The sequence below is a fragment of the Bombus terrestris genome, chromosome 5 (assembly GCF_910591885.1).
Source record: "Bombus terrestris chromosome 5, iyBomTerr1.2, whole genome shotgun sequence".
Classification (NCBI taxonomy): Eukaryota; Metazoa; Arthropoda; class Insecta; order Hymenoptera; family Apidae; genus Bombus; species Bombus terrestris.
Window position 1 is genome coordinate 9,347,069 of NC_063273.1, and position 23,822 is coordinate 9,370,890.

The 23,822-nt window shown below is 38.4% G+C and overlaps 1 protein-coding gene across 14 annotated transcripts; it reads left to right on the top strand.

Annotated features, from left to right (window-relative positions):
* The first annotated feature begins 4,162 nt into the window (after positions 1 to 4,162).
* On the top strand, positions 4,163 to 23,491 carry LOC100652113. 14 transcript variants are annotated; one of them, XM_048406265.1, is made up of 10 exons: positions 4,385 to 4,657; positions 10,211 to 10,346; positions 10,441 to 10,514; positions 11,652 to 11,806; positions 12,422 to 12,604; positions 13,540 to 13,850; positions 16,211 to 16,776; positions 17,195 to 17,506; positions 19,384 to 19,488; positions 21,059 to 23,491. In XM_048406265.1, the coding sequence occupies exons 4-10, from the start codon at positions 11,707 to 11,709 to the stop codon at positions 21,888 to 21,890; spliced, it is 2,409 nt and encodes an 802-aa protein (XP_048262222.1). In that variant the 5' UTR covers positions 4,385 to 4,657; positions 10,211 to 10,346; positions 10,441 to 10,514; positions 11,652 to 11,706; the 3' UTR covers positions 21,891 to 23,491. The 14 variants fall into 14 exon arrangements, with proteins under 14 accessions (XP_048262226.1, XP_048262227.1, XP_048262222.1 ...); XM_048406262.1 differs by lacking the exon at positions 4,385 to 4,657 and adding an exon at positions 4,812 to 5,699; XM_048406264.1 differs by lacking the exon at positions 4,385 to 4,657 and adding an exon at positions 4,812 to 5,518.
* Positions 23,492 to 23,822: the final 331 nt, after the last annotated feature.

The following is a 23,822-nucleotide window of genomic DNA, read 5'->3' on the forward strand; positions in this document are numbered from 1 at the left end:
TTGACGGAAATTGACCGGAACTTGGTAAAGTTGGTGATATGATAAAGTTGGGCGGATCCCTTCGAATCGAAGCTACGGACATCTAGCACCGAAGAAATCAATTTTGTAAAGAGGCAAAATCGAAAGAGTCGACGAGAAAACATCCTCCACGATAAACGAGACGTAGCGTAGACATTAAATAAATATACATTGACTAAAGACAGGATACATGTGACATTAAATGGAACTTCGTGTCTCACGTTCTGAAATACCGACCTCGAAAAAAGTCAGTGTTTTTCACGCCCTCTACAGTTTGCAACGTTGCGTCACGGCGATTGTTATTATAAATCCGTTTGAACTAGACGTTTGAGCGTGCTCCGTTTATTCAAACAAAACTTTGAAGCTATATTACGACTTCTCCCAATACCTTCAGATCGTAATTGAAAAATTTCAATACTCACTACTTCTTTAGAGTCAAATATGTTTTACAGTTCCTTCTCAAAACCAAATTTGCCAAATGTCCAGCTGAACAAATTGTAAAGTGCAAATTAAATAATTTAAAAAAGCCAAATGCAATAAAATCGCAAGCAACGAGATTTTGTCATTCAATCGTGCGTGCTACGATTAGTGAGTCGCATAGTTTGGTTTCTTTAGCGATGGGTTCAATGTTCAAACATGTTTATTTGAGCTCAGATACAAGCTCAACTCCCACTAGTTCTACCGTTCACACAAGTGCACACTTCAATAACTAGCAACTTGTAATATTTTTATCGAAAAATATTTGAAAGATGTCTCTTGGAGATGTATCACCCAACTCTAGGTATCTGCCAACCACAGAAACTTAAGGTTTTCACGTGCACGGAAATACGTCGCGTAGGTTCGTTGGTTCTTTCGAGGGATCGTTTCGTTTTTTTTTTCTGAAATTTTTTCGAAATCTCAAGATTTCATCGCGAATTTTATTTTATTCTTTGACCGATCGCGACTCTGTTCGCATTCCTGTTTTTAAGGGAAGTTCAGTTAATTCAGGCTAGGTAATTTTTCGATATTTTGAAACATATTAGTGTTGCGAAAGTATTGTATTAGAGCTTGGCACAACGATTCGTATTTCCTTTTTGCAAGACACGAAATTGCAAATAGAGTCAGTAGCTTCGTTTCCTTTCCTTCGTTCCAAGTTAGACCAACGTATCTTTAATACTGAATGGTGCCAGCAGGATTTAAATAATTGTACAATGTCTGCAGAGATACGTGTGAGTGTCGCGCGGGATAATCGATGTAGCGTGGCGTGTGCTTTATTTTAAATTTGCAAAGATATGTGTAAGCGTTGTATCGGAGATATATGTAGCGCTCTGTAACATGCTTTGTTTTAATTTTGTTAAGATTCATGTTAATGCTATGTGGGAGGTAGGTGCTTCGCAATTTGAATTACGAAATATCTATCTCGCTTTACGCAGAATCACGGACAATAAAGTCGGAGCTCGACATTCTTCTTAACAGCTGGAATGTCGAAATTTATGCGTAATGTTGACTGATACATCTGGCGAGATCTGGTAATTGATATCGTTTTCCAGAGATTAATCTTCACATTGTTTTCATATTCGTTAATTAATCTTCGGAAAACGATGCCAAGCTAAGAACTATACTAATGCAATGCAGTCTAGACTATCGACTATCCAAAATTTGTTGCGGAGTCCTTGACTGGTCTAGACTAGGCTAACTCGTCATAGGACGCCATGGGATATCGCAGGCACATCGTGGGATGCTTGCATCTTAGTTTTAGTTAATTATAAAGTCGTAGACTATAATTTACGATTAGTAGCGATCTGTCTAATCGTTTTGTAGGAGATAGATGTTGCGTGATGTACACTTACTTTTAAGTTTGTGAACGTCTGTGTAATCGTTCTGTGGGAGATGGTGAGTGGTGTATATTTATTTCTAAGTTTTATATTTAAAACTTAGTTCTAACTTTCAGCTAGACGGCCAACGTGGAATGCATGCGTCTAGTTTTAGTTAATCATAAAACATATAATCTTAATAAATTACAAGCACCTGCCGTGGAAAGCCGTGTGATATCGCAGGACGTCGTCGGATGCACGCTACAGCTTTAATTAATTTTAAGATGAATATATCTGGGGTAAGTTTATTCTGCGTGCCTTTTGTACAAAGATACGTTGTCTAATTTGGAGACGAAAGCTAGAAGCTCCTTCATTTAATCCTTTTAAATATCAAATTATTAAACAAAACAATCGATTTAACAAAATGTTTGTAGTTTCAGTTTTTAAATTTCGCTCCAAGTTATAATCCTTGATCCGAAAGGCTACCAGTATGGCTACGATCTAATATACTCTTGTTTAGGTAGGTTTTGGCCCTAAGATTTTTATTAAGTTAAATTTATGCCTTATTTTGGCTTGGCCAATGAGAGACGACGAGGGGCAAAGTATTAAGTTCTAAGTATTAGTCGAAGTTGTAAGTATTAATTTTAAGTCTTCGTTTTAATCCTTAGTTTTGAGCTTCAGTTTTAAGTCTTAGCTTTAAGTTGTATCATTAATTTTAAGCATCATTGCATGTAATGTACGTAATGCGTGTACAGTATACAGTATTTTATTATTTTTATAGTGTATAACGATTTTTAGAATATTGTGGAAGTATAGAATTCTATAATTCGTTTCGATTATTCTACTCTAATGTCATATGTACAAGGCTTTATGTGGTTTTAATTCAAAACATTACTATATACTGAATCGATAATGTCGCATGTGACACGAAAATGATAAAGAGACTGAGTAACCCCCAAAACGTGAGACACGAAAAAGCATTGTATGCTACGTCTATTCTACATGTCGTTTGTGGTACTATCTCGTCTATGCCAGCACTCCACTGAATCGATAACGTCGCATGTGACACGAAAATGGTATGGCTGGTTAGGTGATCTCCAGAACTTGGGACACGAAAAAGCATTGTATTTCACATCTATTCCATACTTCGTCCGTGGTATAACAAAACATATGTACTTTTGATCGATCGGTATTTCAGAACATGTGAAGTTTCATAATATACTAAGATTATGGTTTATTTTATATTGTGTCTGTACCATCGCATAGCCATTCGATTTTTGTCGATAACACAGATTACTGTAATTTACTGGTTTCCGACATCGTTTCTCTCGACATTACACAGAATTATACAACAAACTAATTTTAACCAGAGAACAATACGTGACTTCCGATCCTGTTCGTTTTTAAAACTAAAACCAGTATTTCAAAGTGAAAATCAGAATTTCAAATTGATTAAAATTCGTTTGTATGCCTATTACAAATCAGTAGCCTTCTTACATCAACTTCTATTATAATTTCACTTATTATTGGAGTAATGTAGAATTTTCAATAGGAAGCAGGAAATATATGTAGAGTGATGTATTTTATATTACAAAATTCAGAGAAAAATCGGAGATGAAGTAAATTCCAAAGACTTTATGGAGAAATTGATTCTATCGGTATCGAATTTTTCTATTAATAGAAAGCTCCTAAAAACTTAGCCGCTCCGATTCACGCTTTACGCTAGGTGCTTCGATCTTCCACCCTGTAACCTTTAATTTACCTATATTTCTTATAAAAGCTATCTCAAAAAATAGTATGTATAGCGGAACGAATTCCACAGTTTCTCCTCTATTATAGTCATTCTCTTTCCTCATTGTTAAAAATAATCATTTCCAATCTGCACAAATCTGCTCTATCATCCACCCACGACCTTTCTACCCTGCTGCAAATTACGGAATCTTTCTCCTAATTAAAAGACGAGTTCCGCCAAAATTTTTTCACGATATCCATCCGGAAACGATACGAGCCTCCCACAACCCGTACGAAAGCTAGCAGAGCACCCTCGTTCCAAGGATACGAGCATCCGACAAGCAACTTCCGTCACCCTTCTCCTGCAACTTTCTCAATTTAACGGACCCTCTGTCGTTTCGAAAATACGGGCCTGCATGAGACCCAATGTTCCAGACCCTTCCAAGCAATGGTTTTCTCAACAAGGACCTCAGAAGGGCCTCCGTAAATTCTACTCCCACCCCAGCGAATCCGCCCCTCGACCGGCTGACTGCTTCGTTGTGAACACGTGTAGGGAGGTTCGCTTCGGTTCTTAGTATAAGTGCGTGAGTGTAGCGAAGAAGGAAGAGACAGGCCGACACTGTGAGGCACTGCGACCACAGAGGCACGCACACATGCGTGAACGCCTCCATACAGCGTCGAGAGTGTGCACCAACACGCGTACAACGATCCGTCGTCGACTCCGACATCATCCTCGTCGTCCTAGACGTTTCTCTGCCTGTGCTGGATATGTGGTGAGTGAGAAAGACAGAAAGAGAGAGAGTGACGAAGAGGGTGGGAGGAAGAGAGGGAGGGAGGGGAGGGAACAGGCTCGACTGCTCCCCCTAATACTGCAGGATTGAATGGGCGAGGAGGGTGGTATTGGGTTCCCTCACCCCACTCCCACCACCCACACGCCGCTAGCTCCCAACCCACCCGCACCACCCACTTCTGTCCGCCTGCCACCCCGCCTGCCCACCCACTCGCCACCCGACTGCCGTCGAGGAAACAACCTGCAACCGAACCAGCACAACGTTTCCTCGAACAACGAATTTCCATCCTGGGCAAGGCTGGTTCTCGTCACACCGCAACATCCAGTGAGTACTCTATAACACGTATCGTATCTTCACCATCACCTTCGTTATCCGTCATCGTCTTCTTCTTCCTCTCATACGGGCGAACTCGTTCGCGCGCGCTTCAATTTTTCCCTTACACTCTCTAGGCCCCCCCATTCCGCGTCTTTCTCTCCTCCTTTCGTTCCGTCCTTCTTTCTACCGCTCGTTTCACTCTCACCGAGATCGACAACTCCTGGACTTCGATTCTTCATGATTTTTCATCGTGTCAGTTAGAACTTTCCTCGAGTTGAACTGTACTCGGCGTGACCCTCGATTCTATCAGTATGTAACGTGCGTACTGTGCTCGTGCTACGAGGAATCGAATCGAACGAGTGGACAGACCAACGTACGAACCAACCGCGATCGATCGGAGAGCGAGAGTGACAGAGTGACTTGAAGAGTGTGACGCGGAACAGGCGTCGAGAGAGGAAGCATGTACCGTGGGCATCGCGGAACGACGTTACACGCGTGGCCGCCGAGAAGATAGCGACCCTGTCCTCGTGTAGGTAGCTCGAACGCTTTATCCGAGTGTGTGGTGTATTCTAACACGATCCAACTTTAAGAGAAAACGCGCTTTGAAGAAGAAAACGCTGGCTCGCGTGCGAGTGGTTAACGCTGGTATCTCGGTGCGCGGTACGCGTACGAGTGAACTCGAGAAGAGAACAGCGAGACGATATGCGTCGCGTGTGCGTGTATCGCTCGCCGGATCGCGACGATTACTCGCGTGCTCGCTCGACGTGTGTGCGCGCCTTCGATCGGCCTACCAGAGGCGGAAGAAACGCAATGGCCACCGAGAAACGTTCTCACGGCGATCAGAACCGAACCAGTAGAATTTCTTCGATCGTAATGGGAAATCACCTACGCTTCGTTGCTATGTGTCCCTGCGCGGCTACTGTGTCTTCCACAGTGCTATACAGACACCGCTATATATTTATAAATGCCTGTGTGTCGTCGTATGTATGCCTGTACGCATGGAGGAGTTGCACGCGCGCGCGCCGACGCCAAGACCCGCTCGCCGTCCTTGGTTAGTCGGTAATAATTTCCGGATGAATTTGAATGGCACACTGCGCGCGCCTTCTCTGCCCCCACTACTTTTCACTCCCACCATTCGATAATATCCCCACTCCTGCATATCTCTGTCTTATTCCATCGCAACACTCCCCAATGCTGTTTCTCTCCCTCTGAACCTTTTTCTCTTCTTTCGTTTCTTCCGCTCTTCGTTCCCTCGAACGTTCCTCGTTGTATATACGACAGCTCCCTATGCTCTACCCACCCGCATCTCCCCACCAAGCTTAGGTTTTCTTCGGAGACAGTGGTGCTCAACCGGCGCAGAACACGAATCAAGGCACCCTCGCCATCTGTCGCCTTCGGGACATGTCCTCGATCGTTCCGAAGGGGAATATTGATTTATTCGTCGCCGGTCTAACCCCTTCCATACAGCGCGATCGTTCTCGCCACCACCCCTTTATAATACGTATACCGAGATACACTAAACAGTATGCGTTCTTATACACGTGTACATAATATATGAGTAGCATGTATGTGTACATATTTCGTACGTATGTATACGTATGTGTGTATGTGCACTGTATGATCTGTGTGAGTACGTATCGTCGCTTGGGGTTTCCAGAGGCACCCCGTCTTTCTCTGTTTTGCTCATCTCATCCTCTCTGTTTCTCCCCCTAGTTTTCACGCGGCAGCAACCGTGGCTCGATCAATACGCGACCAGGCTCCTTCTTCCTCATTCCGGACGCTGCATCCCCCAAAAGCGCATTACGTCGCCGCGGAAATCGAAATCGATCGATCTATGCTCTAACAGGGTAGGATCCAGTTCGATTGACAGGGCACTCACCCCCTCCAGAGTCGATTGGCCGGTTAACGAGCCGCGTTACGCGTTACTCGCGGATTGATTTTGTTGCTTCTGAAATTCGTTGCTTCCAAGCGCTAGGATCTCGGCAATGGGTAATTTATTCGCGCTCTGGACGATTATGGGGTGGAGCTATTAATTAGAGATCGTTCTTCCGTTAATGACAGAGTTTATCTTTAGGAATTGTTGGGTTCATTGTGATTACGGTATAGTATAATTTTTATAGTATAGTTTTAAAGAGCAATGGAATAACTTTTTATACTCGAAGAGTAGTTTCGATCCCAACTGATAATACAATCTTTATTTATTGTTTGGAAGTTCATTATTTTGTGATAAGTAAGATCATAGTTTCAAGCATTGAAACGATTTTTAACAAGCGAAGACCGGATATAAGTGTCAATCTTTGATGTGCAATTCAATTTTACATACGTGTTTAATATTAATTTTAGAATCGTTAAATTTAACGTATTATGAGAAATATCGATGTTGAGATTCGATGTTGAAATTAGCTTAAAGTTAAGGAAATTTTTCATTCTTAATAGACGTAAAATGGTTTCAACCTGAATTACAAATTCAGTTTCGTCTAATTCTACGTTTAATGTATGTACTTAAATAGACACTGGAAAATCGAGAGTACCGTTAAAACTTGGGAACAGTAGGTGGTAGTCGTTTAGTTGTTTGCATTGGGGAGAAAAGAGGTCTGTTGAATGTCTGGATAGCTCTGTTAGAACAGTTTTGCTTTCGGTAAACCATGTGGTTGATGAATTTTTCCTCCTCCGTGCCAGTTCGAGTGGCATAGGACTTCTACGAAGATTCCTATTTGGAAGAATTAACGTGCTATGGGAATCTCAGCGCGATTATATCGTTCAAAAGGGTCTTCAATGTGTTCTATAAGATTAGAGGAGCTGTTCGCGACGTGGTGGATTTCATTATTCACAATAGGGCTCGATGAAGAACTGCTCCTCTTTATGCTCGATTAGTTTCACGGATCCCTTACGGTGATCAGACCTTCCCTTGTGTTTGAAGGGTAGTAAATGGAATTGGCATCGGCCGTATTTATCTAATTACATTCTACCCTTTTGTTTCACGTTTTCGAGAACAACAAAGCTAATTTTTTAATTTATGGCGATGATTGTTTGCGGAATTTTTATGACCGAAGGATGATTGTTGTCCACTTGATGATTCTTTTTGTTTCGTTTTATGGGTTCTACACTCTATTTAGTACAATATTAGACCTCGCATAAAAACGAATACAATTTGGAACTTGCATAATTCGTTAATAGATTTTTAAGCTTTTACGATTTACTAATGCAATTTTTCCAAATCTTAGATTTATAATAGTTCGTATCTACAAATTTAATGTAAATTTAGAAGGTTTGCAGTTTCATTGAACAGGGCAAAGGATTCTTAAAAATTTCATCTTCATTTCTCTTTTCATCTTTCATTTTTATAATTCAATTTAATTTCCATCTTTCTTCCCTCTCCTTTTATTTTGCATTTATTTCGAATGCCTCCGATCCAAAATTTAATTTGTCTTTTCTCTTTCCATATTTTGCATTTATTTCGAGGGAATTCTTATCCTTTGATCAGCTGTTTTTCAAAGAAGAAAGGCACGAATGGGAAACGCGCTCGTTAATGGGGCGAAAAGGAAGTGTTGTTCCTTGATGTCGCGTGAATGAGTTCGAGACGGCAGGTTTCACTCTTGTTCCACTTCTAAGTGAAAATCGATAACTCTTTTTAGTCAGCCTTCTAAATTGTAACTCGGTTCAAAGGCGAAAGATTTCCCGGTTCATGAATATTTAGCAGCCGATAACACGGAGGCGGATTTTTCATTCTCCTTTCATCCCCTCGAGATACACCGGGAAGAAGAGTTAAGACTGCTCACGCTTCAGCAAATTGTAAAGTGGTCTTAACTTCGATCCAGTTTCTCGAGATCCTCGAAGCACGTTCGCAATTGCTCCTCGATCCTTCTTTATTCATTGTGGTTCGCTTTCAAAGGACATCACGACCTACCGAGTGCTTTTCCAACATGCTCCAACTCTCGAGGGTTTCTTACTCTCTGAAAACATTCGGAAAATGAAGAGAACAGGCATTAAACAATTTACCAGAGTATTTAACTTCGTGGCCTTTCCCCAGAATTTTTCATTTATCTCCGTAGAACCATTCAACGATCGGTGAGAACATTAAAAATTCTATCACGCGAAGAATTCCATTTTTCCTCGTAAATTATCTTCCGGAATTTGACAAACAATATTCTCTCACGCGCCTCTTAAGTATCCTCCACTCTTTAAATACAGATATGCGATTAAAAAGTTTACTGGAATATTATATCCATTTTTCAGAATGTTTAGTTTCAAAACGGCTGGAAGTTGCGCAAACACGTGAAAGAATCTTTCACGTGGAAGATCGCATTTTTCGTGGTAAATTATCCTTTGAAAGTGAAAAACGAAGATTCTATTCGTTTGAAAATTGTTGAATCGTGAAATTCGTTCCCCACGGTCTCTTCACTAGACTACGATATTTATGGAAATTCGTATTTCCTTACATTACTTACAAGATCGAACTTGGACAGAAAAATATTTTGTCTATTACATATTGCACTTCCAATATTTCATAACGTATATTTCTGTGTAGTATGCGCATTCTATGCGCTTTTGTATTTACAAATTTCCCATAAATGCATAAATATCCTGCAGCCTAGTCATCAGTTTCCAAAACGCTTGTATAGTGCAAATAAAATAATTATTCTGCATGCTTGATTTCAAAGTGCTCTTAATTGAAGATCCGTAACGACGATCAGTGCTTCTAAACGGGCTATAACAGCCTCGATTCTAATTCCATCGCGGCGTCTACCTCCAGGGAGAGAACTCGTTAACGCTTCCGATACAGAGTTTCGCGTCACCACCGGTTCCTGTCATCGTGATGGAACACCAGCCGCGATTTCCTAGCACACATTAGCCCTGTATTTACGTTCGTACGCGGCCTGAATGTCTTTCAGCTTGGAATTGCTATTACGTTGCCATTGCCTCGTTTGCGCTTGACGATCGGACGCTGCGATTGCCTTAAGCCCAGTACACGTTGGCAAAGTGATTAAAAAGTATCTAAGATAGACGATAGAATTTTATTAATTTTTGTACAACGTGTTGCAAAATTATGTGTTTTAATACTCCGAGTTTAATACGCGAATTTAAAGGAACATTTCACTTTTTAATTCATTTCTTTTGGATTCGTATTTCTCTTTGGAAAGTTTCAAATATTTCAGTTAAGAGAAGGTTTGTATAATATAATAGAGACATTAATAAGTATCGTAGAATTTTTCTGGAATTTTTCCTAATATTTGTTACTGTTCTAAGATTCCAAAAGTTTGGAAGATTTCTGTGAAACTTATGAATATCACTACTATATCATACAACCTTTCTTTAAGTTAAATATTCGAAACTCTTTGCTTGCTAGAGCAAGAAAGAGATACGGAGAAAATAGAATAGAATAGAATAGAAAGTCTAATTTTGAACAATATCTTTTTATTTATTTTTTATTATCTTTCTATGGTCAATATAGTGTATCTTAAATTCAAATATCTTAAATACAAATCAACATGAAACTTTTATCAAGCGCGAACGCGGTTTAGTCTAATGAATCCTTGTCAGCGACTTTTTCTTCGTCCACAGAACAGAAGATACATAACTAGAAACTTGTTATAAGAAATCAAAGCGCAGTGGAATGAAACATCGTTCATTACGTATAACATTGTATCTCTCTCAATTACGTTAACCGATGAGATTGCATTACGAAGCGTTTTCGTAGGTATGTACGTGGCTTAAGCGCCCGTCAGGTCGGCTTCACCGAGATCCCTGAGTTGTTCTTAACGTTTTCTGACCGGGGTGAATCGATTTTTCAGGTACACGAAGATAGAAAGCGGCTTTGGGGAGCAAGATGTTTTAGTCGGCAGCGTTGCAGCTGAATATATACAAGATAAGCAGATAGGAGAAAAATCGATGACGCGGAAGCGATCACGTCTTCTAAAAACAAAATCGTCCTCTAGATTCGCACGGCAATTGTTTTTTACAACCTTCACTTTGCAATCTTTTTCTCTTCTTCCGATGAGTTTTCACAAATGTGGTCATTAACGGCGATGATGTAGAATGATTACACTACGTAAAATTAAATTCTGTTACACAGTAAGAAATTATAGTATTAATATTTGTTTGTCATCGTTGAGATTTTTATTCAAAGTTCCTTCAATTTGTGATTTAAATTACTATCAAATAAATGGTTCGTTAAACAGAAAGTAATTTTCGTGCTTAATAGGAAATACTGATTTTTATTCTCACGTTTCCAATTTGTCGAAGAGTTCAGAGGCAGTGACCGGATATGTTTGTACATAGAAACGTAATATCCGGCCGTCAAATTCTAGCGTTATATATCTTTCTTCCTACAAACTATTTCGACATTACGAATTTGCGAAGAATTGAACGCTCGGCGGAAAATGACATATCATTTACCACCCTCGATCCCTTCATAAAACAGAGTCAATAAATAATATGACTCCACTTAGCATCAAGAAAAATTAACTCTATTCAAACTTTAGTTTTCAGTTCTTTTCCTCCTATTTTTCTTTTCTTTCTTTTTTGATAATATAATTCCTACGGATGTTCAAAATCCAGAACAGTATCTCAAAAAACTGTATTAGTTATTCTGGCGCTAGAATATTCGGCAAATTATCACCAACCTCCTCCGTTTTCTTTGGATCGCAGTACCAACAAACTCCCGTTCTTTACGTAAATGTGCCACTTAAGCCGGCCAGCGAAAAGATTGTCTTGTGGACGATTAAGGGCAATGCTTTGGCAAGATTTCATTAAGCTTCAATGAATCAATTAGCTCCCTTCGTCGATACATCCCTGCGCGAGTGATTCTAAAAAAAGACATCTTTAAACGAGTACCGAAAAAGGAAAGGGAGAAGAGAAAGCAATAACGATGGGTGAAGGTGGGACTGTAAATGTCCAAGTATGAAAAGGGAGGAACCCAACCTTTTAAAATTCGGGAGGAAAATACATTTGGAACAGGAATTATTAGTTACAACCCGGCTTACGGGCATCTTTCGGTTCGCAGGTAGGCGAAGGTTTATTGTTCCAAGGATAGGGGGTGACCGGCGAGGAGCGAGAAGATGGAGGGTAGCGGTGCAGGAATTAGCAGGCTCGACTGCTACGAAGATATGTTTAAGGAAATAACCAGAAAATTGTATGGTGAAGATCCTGATCATAGAAGTAAGTGAATATAAAGATATTTATATGTTCTGTAAAATAATAGATTGAATAACCTGTGTATGCTTTACTGCGGTAGAAAAATTTAAGTATCTTTTATTGAACTGTGCACTGTATTTTAAACAGAAAAAGAAGTCTTCAAATAAACTAGAAATACTATATAGTATGCTCTTTGAAAACTCTCTCAAGCTTAAAGGTTTATATTAAGGGTTTAGATTAACATGTATCACTACGGTAAAGGAATCGATATTTTTATTAATGAGGCGTGTATCATATTTTAAAGAAGAGGTAATAATTTTCAAATTGAGTATAAATATTAAAGCGTGCTTTTAAAATTCATGTTTAACGGTTTGCATATATTACCGCAGTAAAAGTTAATGAAAGTAAGGAGTAATTGCAAGTATTGCAATATTAATTGAAGCAGGATAAATATTTCTGGAAGATTAAGGTATACTTCAAACGTAGCACGCTTTTTTGCTGTGGTGCATTGAGATTGTTATTTTGATATTTAAATCCATAAAACGAAATGACCCTGCCGCACAAAACGAAAGATGCTTTGGTATCCTGTAAAATAAAATAGCAAAAGAGAATGTAGCTTATTATCTTCGTTTATCATAGCTTCGAGCGTTCAGAACGAGTTCGAAACTTCTGTATCGTACAAAACCGAAGAGGATACCGGAAACGGGACAGATAGTGATGATGGAAACTGGACCTGCGAAGAGGAGCCTTTGAAAGGCACCGATGGAAGTCGTATTGCTGCTTATCACGCTGGAAAAGCGACGTGGAGGTGCTACGAATGCGGTTCGTATAATACATCTAGTAGAATTTAAAGAAATTGAACCACTTCTGTTTGAACTGTCTTATCTTAGATATAAAACATAAAATGAAATCTTTTTAAAAATGCTAGAGAGGATATAGATTATTTGATAAATTTGATTTATAGATTTTAGATATTCCTCTCCATACATATTAATTATTAATAGAGTTTGGGATTTATAAATATTATGAACATTATAGAATTCGTAAGAATTTATAGTCATCAATACAATTCATTCCTTTATTTGTCTAATTATTAAAATGACGTCGGTTATCGAGGACAACATGAGCTATATAAAAACATGTAACGCTATGTGGTGATATAATAGGTCACCGAGCACGAAAGCACGGCTACATACACAAATCGACAGAGTTCAATATATAAACAATGCGCGAACGCAATTCGCCGTCGATGGGGATACTTGGTTCCTTCTCCAATACAAACACTTTGTATGACGTACTATGTTTCCCGAATAGTACCTGAGTTACGGATTTCGTGACTGTCCCTTGCAAATGGAAAGTTCCTCGTGAATAATACTGACCCTGCCCTCCCCCCACCCGCTTTCGTTTCTCCACTTTCTTGGCCTCATGGTTATTCGGGTGGTTGAACGTCCGTTCATAACGGAGTTTGAGCCTGGTGAGTGATCGTGGCCTTCGACGCCGTTTGACAGTTTGACGACGCTTTACAACGTTTGACGGTGTTTAACGAAATTTGACGATATTATCGAAGAGAATACTACTATCGTATCTTTTGTGCAAATTAAAGTGATAAAGGTATAGATATACTTTACAGAAGTTTATTACCATAAATTAAAGAAACAAAAAGTTTCTAGGGTTACTTTTGCCAGATCCGGTCATTCGTTGGTTAGGCCGATATTCCGGACTAACGGATAAATTTACAAATGGCACTACTTCTCCAGGTGATTTGATGGGAGGTGGACCACGGGATATAGCTGAACACTTCATGGAACTTCACTCGTCAAGGATTCTTGGAGACGATAGCAGAAACAGGCATCATTCGCCTTCGAAGGATTATCTACAGTCCGAAGAATTAAAAGTGGAGGATGTGATTTCCTACCTGGAAAGGCTGCGTGAACGAGTAGAACGTGTGGCACCACCATCCAGGAGAACTCAGGAAACGCAAACAGTGCCTGCAGCACTCTTGCCTGTCACCTCCACCTTTCTGTTACAAGAATTACCATCAGCTCCTGCACCACAACATTTGCACCAGGTATGTCTCCGCTCATGGTTATTAGTTAAATGCGAAATTTTTGAATTCAAATGAGTGAGCATGGTTTGTTTCTATCACGTAAAATTTTTCTGTAACACAATTAACATTAAACATACCAGCGGCGGTCAAATTGACCGCTCTCGAACTTCTACACAAATTTAACCACATTTAAACTTTATCATATTGCTTCATAATTTGTTACTTTTCCTAAAGCATACAATAGAATATATTTTTCGATATTTACTTTTAGTTTGCTCTTTTATTTTCTGAGAAAAATTTGAACTCTGCCTTACCTACCGTGAGCGATCATTTTGATTGCCCGACAAAATATTTTAGTTACTCTTAAAATAAATACAATCAGTAATAACAAATAATAACAGCTGTTACAGCCGTAATCTAGCCATAAAACATAATCCATCAAGATGGCCATCAGCTGTCGAGATATATCAATTTGCGCCCATAATAATCCTAAGGAACCGCCATAAAATTTAGCATTTCTTACAGTCCATTGTTACAATCATTTTAAAAGTCGAGAAGTTTGTTAGTGTTACTGCTCATTGCGATAAAACACGGGAAAAGCTTTCCCAACTCCACCCTCGAGTAACCTCGAGTTGCTAGAGAACGGTCAATACTCATCAATATTTTCGTATAAATATCGCCGTTACAGATCATATTTTTACTTGCTATTGTCTTTTCGACTAGAATACATCTCGGTTTGTTAGTCAATTAATCGACATCTAAAACTCAGACAGAAAGCATCTCAGAGGTTTTGTGTAAAGTTGTTATAAAAGGAAAGTAAAGCATATCAAATTTGACAATAATTTTGTATTCCGTACATGGTATTGTTATAAAAGGAAAGTAAAGCATATCAAATTTGACAATAATTTTGTATTCCGTACATGGTATTATTCTGTGATAAATATTTATCCTAGAAATGACGAGACTTAAAAAAAAATTATAAAAAAGAAATAACGGACATAGATGAAGACTGTTCAGTGTACGATGAACAAGAAACTTCAGCAACTAAAAACGGCATGGAAACACATGAAAAGCTATTCACAACCGAATCAGAGTTGAATATCATAAATAAGTAATTAAATATCATAAATAATACATCATAAATAAATTATCGTTGACAGCAGAGAGTGAAACTGGGCTCAATAAAATGTACGAAAGAAGAAGTATTTAGAGTATTGGGGGACTAAGGATGCAATAAAACTAGATGCATTTATTGCTCTGCTATATGCCCGTGGTGTATATCAGGCAAAAAATTTAGATGTCTCGTATTTGTGGAATAAAATTTGGAGACCTATATTTTTTTCAAAAACAATGAGCAGGAATGACTTTGCTGAAATTATGAGGTTTATACGATTTAATAAGAAGAGTGAAAGAAGCAAAGGTTTACGAACCAATAAATTTGCAATGGTATCTAGAGTCAATTATGGGGCCAATTTACAGAGAATTCACAAAATTGTTATAAATCTAGTGCATACATTACTTTTATATAAAGAATTGCGGGAAAAAGAGCCATGCAATAAAACTATCAACACGTTGAGATTTATTACTACAAAAAGACTTGTCAAGTAAAAAATTGCAAAGATTACAAAATTACGAAAATTTGTTTAGGATACGGGAAATATTTATGCGGCAAATGTACATTTGATAATAAGATAATTTGTAAAAAGTCCAGCAAAGTTGAATAAGATATATCTCTATATAAATAAAAGTATAATTCTATTTAAGTATATAATTGAAATTAAACAAAAGCAAATTTGGACGAAATTCTATAAAAGTTCATAATTTTATATAAATTTAGAGATAAATTAACCATTATCTAAATTAAATCATAAAAACTATTATTTCTTTAATCACCCATCATTTTGACCGCACATGGTAGGGATAGGTATACACGAAGTAAGTGTCGGTAGGTAAATATCTTAGTTTATACAATCCTATAGAATTGTAAACTATATTTATTCCGATAATATTGTATATTCTGGGATGAGATATAAAAGGTTGACATGTACCAAAATGTATTGTATATTATACATAAATGACTATTTTCTGACAACTTTTTTCTATACACGCGAGGGGTGGACTCACTTAGTTTCTGAGATAGTCATGAAAAACTGCCGGTACCACTACAGTGAATTTTGTTTACAGTTGCGTGTCAGTAATTAAGTTTTCGAAAGTTTTAACAAAAAATATTAATTGTTTAAAGAAGTGTCTGCTTAATTCTAGCGACTGCAAAAATTACATATCTAAAATCCATTGTCTTGACGATAAGATGAAATCCTCTCTCGACTCGATAGTAACTCAGTTAATTAACAAATAGTATTCAAATTTTATTAATTCCACAGAACACCACCACGATGTCTTCAGTGACAGTGACACCGAGCGTGAAGCGGTATAGCTGTCCATATTGTCCTTATGGAACGGATCGCCGCGATCTGTACACACGACACGAAAATATCCACCGGGAGGAAAAACCGTTTCATTGCTATATCTGCTACAAACCGTTCAACCGCGCGGATCATGTGAAAAAGCATTTCTTAAGAATGCATCGCGAGCACGGTTACGAGTTATCAAGGATACGCAGACCAGCTGGATCCAGTCCACCAAAGCCTCTTCAACAAGAAGCAGGAAACGCGAATACTGGAAATGTGAATACGAATGGCCAACCGCAGCAACAACACACAAATTACTCGTCAGGATTTAATAATAACAAAAATTACCAGTTGCAGCCGAATGCTGGCAATAATACAGCTACTAACGCGGGGGGAATTTATCAAGGAACATCGATGCCTGCTCCGGGTATTATGCAACCTGATGCAGCGAACTGCGCCACTGGAAGAAGGGTGCAGAATGGTGGATGTAACAGCAAGAGCCATCTTAAGGGAAGCTCTAAAGGTGCTCAGGAACGAAGGTGAGATTTCTTTGGAAAATTTGATGATTTTATAGTACATATAAGAGTTGAACAAGAAAAATAAATAAATTGAAGATTTTCTTAATAATTGAAGGACTTTATTTCTTAAATGCAGCTTAAAGTTTTTTGTCTTTTAATAGGATAATTTTTCTTGTTAATATATTTTCTCTTGGAATTGACACTAAAGATTATTCGTTTTAAATAATATAACGCATTGAATATTCTTATGAATGATTGAAGAATACTCTTTTAAAATTGTGACTAGAAATTGTTCATTTTTGTCGATTATTTAATATAAGAAATTCGTTGTTCTTATTAATGACTGGCGTAATTTCCTGTAGAGTTCAGGTGAATAGATTGTTTCGTTCGAATCAATAGACTGACTTAATAATCGATTAATACAGTCATCGCTTTTTAGGTACACTTGCTGCTACTGTTCCTGGAGCGGTGTGGACAACTGGTGTTTGAAACGGCATCTAAACACACATTTGAAGCCGTTTGCATGCACCCTTTGCGAGTACAAAGCGGCGCGTGCAGAACGCCTAGCCACTCACGTACTCAAGGTGCACAACAGACGGCAATGCTCAAGGTGCTCGTTTCTTGGCGAAGATGCGGCCCAATTACAGATGCATCAGCTGCATGTGCATCGAGTCAGCAGTGCTAACGCACCCGCGACCTCTACTACTCAAGCTACACCACCGCCTACTAATCGCCATCAACAACCTTTGCAGTAAGAATGTGTTTTTATCTGTTTCATTAACGTATTATGCAGTAATTGATGTCCTAATTGTGTTAATCGTTATTCGTGTGATGCAGTAATCGAGATTTGTTTATGAGAGATAACGGATTAAAAAAGTATGAAGGATGGTTTGCGAGAGAAGTTGTTGATTTTGAGTTGTTGGATAGGTGCTGAGATAGGTTGATAAAATGGTAATTAAGAAGGAAAAATTTTTAGAATGTTATAAAAGTACATCTATTTAATTGATCTGTGATATTTAATTGATTTGAAATATGAATTGGATTTACTTGATAGCCATTCATATCAATGAAATTCTTCAATTGACTAAGATTTTATATGTGGACGATCTTATGACTACAAAATCATCTAAAAACTTGATTATGAGAAACAATGTATCTTTTTCTTCCCAAAAAGGATAGATTATACTCACTGGAAAAAGATATTATATAAATGAAATAGTAACGATACATAGATAGCGATTTACAAATTTGACTATTCGACTTTGCATACTTCTAGTATCACAGATTTTGTTGCATTGTACCCTCGTAGAATTGAAAATTTACTATGGTTTTATAATTATAAGACGTAGAGCGTATTTACATATTTCAGGAAATTATTCACACGTATCAATTGTATTTTCAATAATCGTCCTGAATAACATTCTTACTATAGGCACACTTAAAGAATTTCACATAATCTCTATATTTCACATAATATAAATTCGACATACTGTTCCACAAACTCATTCTTTGCTTCATCTTCCAACTCATTTGGTTCCAATCGCCCAGAAAGTCGTGTCGAACCATACGAAAACGCGATTCACACGATTCGATTCGAACTTCGAAAATTCGCGCAACATTTTTCTTCACGCGCTGTTAAACGAATCCGGATCGGACGGTTTCTCGTGCATCTTCCGCCCTGTAAAACTCATCGAACCGCAGTGCGCTGGTCTGTTTAGTTTAGAGGTTTTGCCACGACACACGAGAACCGGGAAATTCATTAAAACGATTTAATTGGAAGCCGATCGGACGCGATTAATCCGCGCTCTCGTTACTTTTCCGGTCGCGTCCCGTGGGAAAGCAAGTGTGTAACGAGCGGTCGAGCCGGATTTAAACTTCGATACCCTGCCCCGTTTCTCTAGTTCGTTAGCCATCTTTACACAAAACCGTTCCGCTAACAGAAATTAGAGAAAAGTATTACGTATATATCGATCACGATGAGTTACGAATTAATTGGGATTCGACCGATCGCCGAAGAGGAAAGATGTGAATTTTGTTTATTCGTATCTGTTCGCCGCTGGTTTCGTAAATTATACCATGTTTTGGTGTAAATTCCCGTCATTAATCATTTTCGTCCAGCAGTTTATTACTGCCCTCCTTCCATTCAATAGTTGAACAATGGTTCACGAAAGTATTTAAATATTTCCCATAATTGTTCGATTATATCGATTAAAAAATGATGTGATTAAAAACAAGTAGTGTTTTGGAGGATTGGTTGTTATTTTATTTTTCTATGGAAGATAATTGCAAACGAAAGGCTTTTGCGCGCCAGTAGAAATTAATCTGATGCACATTTTCAGATTTGTTTCAAACGTTACCTATATATAATTATTCTCGTTAGGTGCCGTTATAATGTTCATAAAATTTCAAATTGTTTCGCATAACGTACATAATATGTTCATAAAATGTTTCTAAAAGTGATCAAAGGCTCTCGTAAGTTTCTGCACAACGTTGTTGGATCGCATAATTGTTTGCTTCACTTGGCTTACATTCTGAAATTATGATCGTATTACGATTTATTCATTGAATAGTAATATTGCAATTCGCTGTAATACGTGCTTTATACATGGTTAATTATCGAATTTACAGTCCCGCAGGAGGAGGACGACCACCACCTGGTCCACCAGTTTTTCCAGCTCCAGCTCCAGCCATCGCACCTGCTACTACTGTGATACCACCGACAACGATACTCGGGTAAGCATCTCGCTAACCTTCTGATTCCCACGCTCCTAAGCTATTTTATTCGTTTTTGTTTCTGCCCGTCCGTGATTCGCTCGTTGGCGCACAGAGATCGGCGAAGCTAACTCCGCTCGTAAATTCGAATTCGTTTGCTCGTTTGTCCCGTACGACAGACAAAACATGCTAGTTTTTGATGTTTTTTAATCGGGAATCTGTATGTCGAATAGCATGAATCTTTACAACGAGATTTTACGTCAGTTTCTATTAGCTGATATCCGAATCTTTAGAGAGAAATGTAGATTTGATGTCCACTGTTGGAATTTGTAATTTCGGTGTTACTCGGTATATTATTATTTGCAAGATCGGTATTATTAGGCTATAGATAGTAATTTATTTTAGTTTGGGTTATGTTATTTAATTTTCGGAAGATTGAATTTTGCATTGAATTCTATGTGTTATATAACGAGAATAATTGAAGTATACAGAAACCAAATTCTACTTTTTTAAATTGATAAAACATAAAATACGTACATTCTGATATTAAAATTGAGCAACTTTTACATTATGAATTTTATCGATTCGGCTTTCCAGTCATTCGTACAGAATTTTTTTGTTGAATTACGTGGTCCAAATTAAAGATAAATCGCCGTAGTTACCCATGACCAAAGGATATCAGGATATTTCTCGCATAGTAATCAATCCAAATTTCCAAGCCAAAAATTGTAGAACTCCTTCATAGTCTTATAATCTTTTATCAAATAGGGTAGTCAGATAATTTGTGACTCGTATAATGTCACTAATAATATATTTATTCAATTGTGCGAGAGTACTCAGTTAAGAACTAGATATCAAGTAATTCGTTCAATCTACCCAATACATATTCTGACAGTGGAAATCGTATTTGTAGCAAATTAAAGTTTGTCGTTTAACGCCTTAAAGTACTTTTACTAATAAATACCTAAACGAACATTAGCGGCGTCGTGTGTGCTCGTAAGTTACGAGTGCCATTCCTGCGCTTGCTTTTTTTTATATTACGTTCTATATTTGTCCATTGTACCAGGTCGACGTTATTCAGTGGCAGATTGAATCGTTCTGCAACATAAATTCTTACGAATTTCAAAAGCATAGTCCATCTTTCAACAACTATTGTCTGCTAAACAAAAGTCGTTTGTAAAATTTATAGATCGATTTTAAACAAAAAGATTACAATCTGCCACTGAAACTGCTCTTCACCATTTCGCCCGCCCTCCTACCTCTCCATTTTCTGTTACGTTGCAGCGTCATTTTTTAGTTTTTTTCTTTCGCGCCGTGTGCACGCTTCGTTTGTTTGCTTTCGGTGTCGCCAGGACACGCGGTGTCGTGCACGTTCCCGTGCTTCACTTTCGTTGTCTGTTCTTCTCTCGTTGTCACTGTCTCTTATACTTTTCTTCTTTAAAAAATAAATAAACAAAGCAACAACAAAAAAAAGCCAAAAAAGAAAAGAAAAATGTCTCTTGCCTTCTCGTCGCACGGTCGACGAGCGCTCGTTCGTTGGTAGAAAAATGACGCGAACGTAACTTATGGAACAGTGCCGCGGTGGTTGCAGCCACGAGATGGTAAACTCCCCTGCAACTGCAGCGACAATGGCGTACCCGACCTTGGAGGAGGAGAGGCGGTCGAGCTGGCACGAGCACGGCCGCAACCACGACCATCGTCGTCGCCATCGTCAACACGACGCCAACCAGATCGTCGATCACCATGAAACCGAGATACTGAGACGCGACCTCGTTTCGTTTTACGCCGTATACTCGTCGAACGTCGAGCAACACGACGACCGTCATATACACGACGAACCGTGCACCGGTTGTTCCAGTCGTGACTTTACTTCTACTTTACTTAATCGTGATTTTGCGCACAGCTATCGAGCCGTTCCCGAAGCGAGCAAGGGACAGTCAGCCACGGAGCCGTCTGAGTTTCTTTGGCTAGGAAACATCCAGAGAAAATCGTACGAGAGGCGACCGAGGAAGCAGAGTCAGCCCAGAAAGGTGACAGGGGTCCAGGAGTTCGATGACGAGGACACGACTTGTTCTGAGGAGGAGAGCCAGGACAAGAAGCTAGAAGAAACAACATCCAGTCCTATAAAGCAGTGTCCATCCAGGGCTATCACCTTGATAGATATGAAATCTAGGTATCGAAATCAATTGAACAGAAGAAAGTTGCTCAAGTGTCGTCTATGCCCCAAGGATGCACTTGCTAGGGGATCAATTTGTTCAGCGTACCACACCAAAGTCTCTCTCATTCTCCATAAACTATGGAGACACAAAAGGAACGAAATGATAAAAAATTGGGTAGATAGGAACAATTCGTTGTCACAACTGCCCTCCATCACGTTGAAGGCGACGGTGTTCACCAACCCTGGATACGAATACGACAGATAACACTCGATAACAAAGGCAACATCGTACAGATGGATCTCGAAATGCGAATCTAAAAAGCTGCTTTTCGATCAGAGGAAGTACCTTCTCCTTTTAACAAATTAATTTTGTAATAAAAATATCTTTTTATTATGACAGGCGGAAATGTTCTTGTAAGACGTTTTGTTCGGAGAACCTACAGAAAGGACTTTTTAGAAAGTTATTACTAGGATTTGATTTGTTCAACTGCCATTGTACTTAATCGTAATAGGAGGATATTATTATTACAAAGTTATCGATCTCATGGGAGAAAATATGTGATGAAAAGCGCTGGTGCCTTTCGGTATTCATCGCTTTAAACTTTAGCTTCCGGATTCAGGGTATTTGTATCGTATTGGTTAAGAAATCCGTAGCCTTCGTCTTGTTTGGAGGATAATATCAGATGCTGTGAAGCGAACGTCCGTTTCTGAGAAATTATTGATGTTCCTAATCAAGACTTCGGACCACATCTCTTGTGAAGTTTGAGGGTATTGATCGATTTGAAACGAACGGTCCATGTTTGGTCGATGAACTACGGCGATAGGTGCGGAAACTTTCTCATAGCCAACGAAACAATTTTAGATAGAAAAGAATTTTGTCGAGGTTGTAGGGATAAAATGATAAAGGAGCCTTTCTGCTCTCGATTAAACCTTTTTCGGACGGGACGATGATTCTAAGAAATTGAAACAGCGAAACATTTAGCACATAAGAAGCAACTAATCGAAAGTACCTTGAGACTCGAGTTTTTATCCTCGTAAGCACATTCATCCGCATTCGACTTTAGATTACCCACGACGAACGTCGCGAAGACCATATTTTTCAGAAAAGATAACAGATAAAAAAAGATGAAAAAAAAGAAATGCAAATTAAAACGATATTAATGTTGGATGATCGTCCCTAATCGATGTCTTGTGCGTATGTCCATCGTCCGTCTCTGTAATTACGTAATTATTTTCGTTTACTGATCAGTCGATTTTGCTAGCCTAAAATATACTTACGGTGGGTCTGTGTCTAGTCAAAAAAAAAGAAAAAAATAGAAAAATATCAAAAAAAAGGCGAAAGAAAAAAATGATTAAGACACGCGAGTCACGAAATTTGTGCCTAGCCGTCAGACAAGCACCATATTTATATAAGGGATATTTGTACAAAAACATCTTGTTTATGTTATTATATGAAATATATTATATCTATCGTACTTAAACAGGGGACGTGAGGAGCCCAGACAACTGTAAACTCTCAGAGAATATCCACCTCATCTGTTATTTCTCTGAGGTTCTGCGATTTCTGGCTTTTCATTTCACACTCCCTTCCATTTAAGCATACGGACATAAATGGAAAAGGATTTAATTGTATTTTTTTTATAGTGATCGAAAACCGTGTCTTTCAATTCATTTACTTTAATATTCTAATCTTCGTTTATGTACTATTATTATTCGTTTTTCTAATTGGCAACAATTTCGTACTAAATTAATTGCTGCAATACGATGATTGAAATACTAGCAGATTCGAGAGATGTTCTGCGCGAAATTATTTCCATTGCAAAGATTATAATCGTATGTGAAGTGAAATAAAATATGTTGAAGTCACATCGGGTGTACACTTTATTTCTCAAAACTACAAGGTATAGTTATCGTCCCATGTTGGATTCGTGCAGTTTGTCTTTTACGAAGAAAATACGTGTCTGTTTCTTTTATAAAAGAAACCGTATCGAATGTTGATATTAGCAGTGTAAGAGAAACTTGGCTCGAAAATGTGCCGGCAGACGTCGCCAAAGTCGTCACAGCCGATCGATTTCCGGTTTTTCGCGCGAAGTTTCGCACAATCTATGCTTCTTTTTCTTCTAAACTTGTCAGCATTGCAAAAAATATATTGTGAAACTTTTTCTGAAATGTGGACCGCGTAACATCAACTCGCGTA

What these genes read in the sequence shown, in the direction of transcription:
- LOC100652113 (XM_048406269.1), top strand. Translation starts at nt 11,707, where the DNA reads ATGGAGGGTAGCGGTGCAGGAATTAGCAGGCTCGACTGCTACGAAGAT. An exon ending in AAAGGTGCTCAGGAACGAAG is followed by an intron (nt 16,777 to 17,194) that starts GTGAGATTTCTT and finishes ATCGCTTTTTAG; the next exon opens with GTACACTTGCTGCTACTGTT. An exon ending in CGCCATCAACAACCTTTGCA is followed by an intron (nt 17,507 to 19,383) that starts GTAAGAATGTGT and finishes TCGAATTTACAG; the next exon opens with TCCCGCAGGAGGAGGACGAC.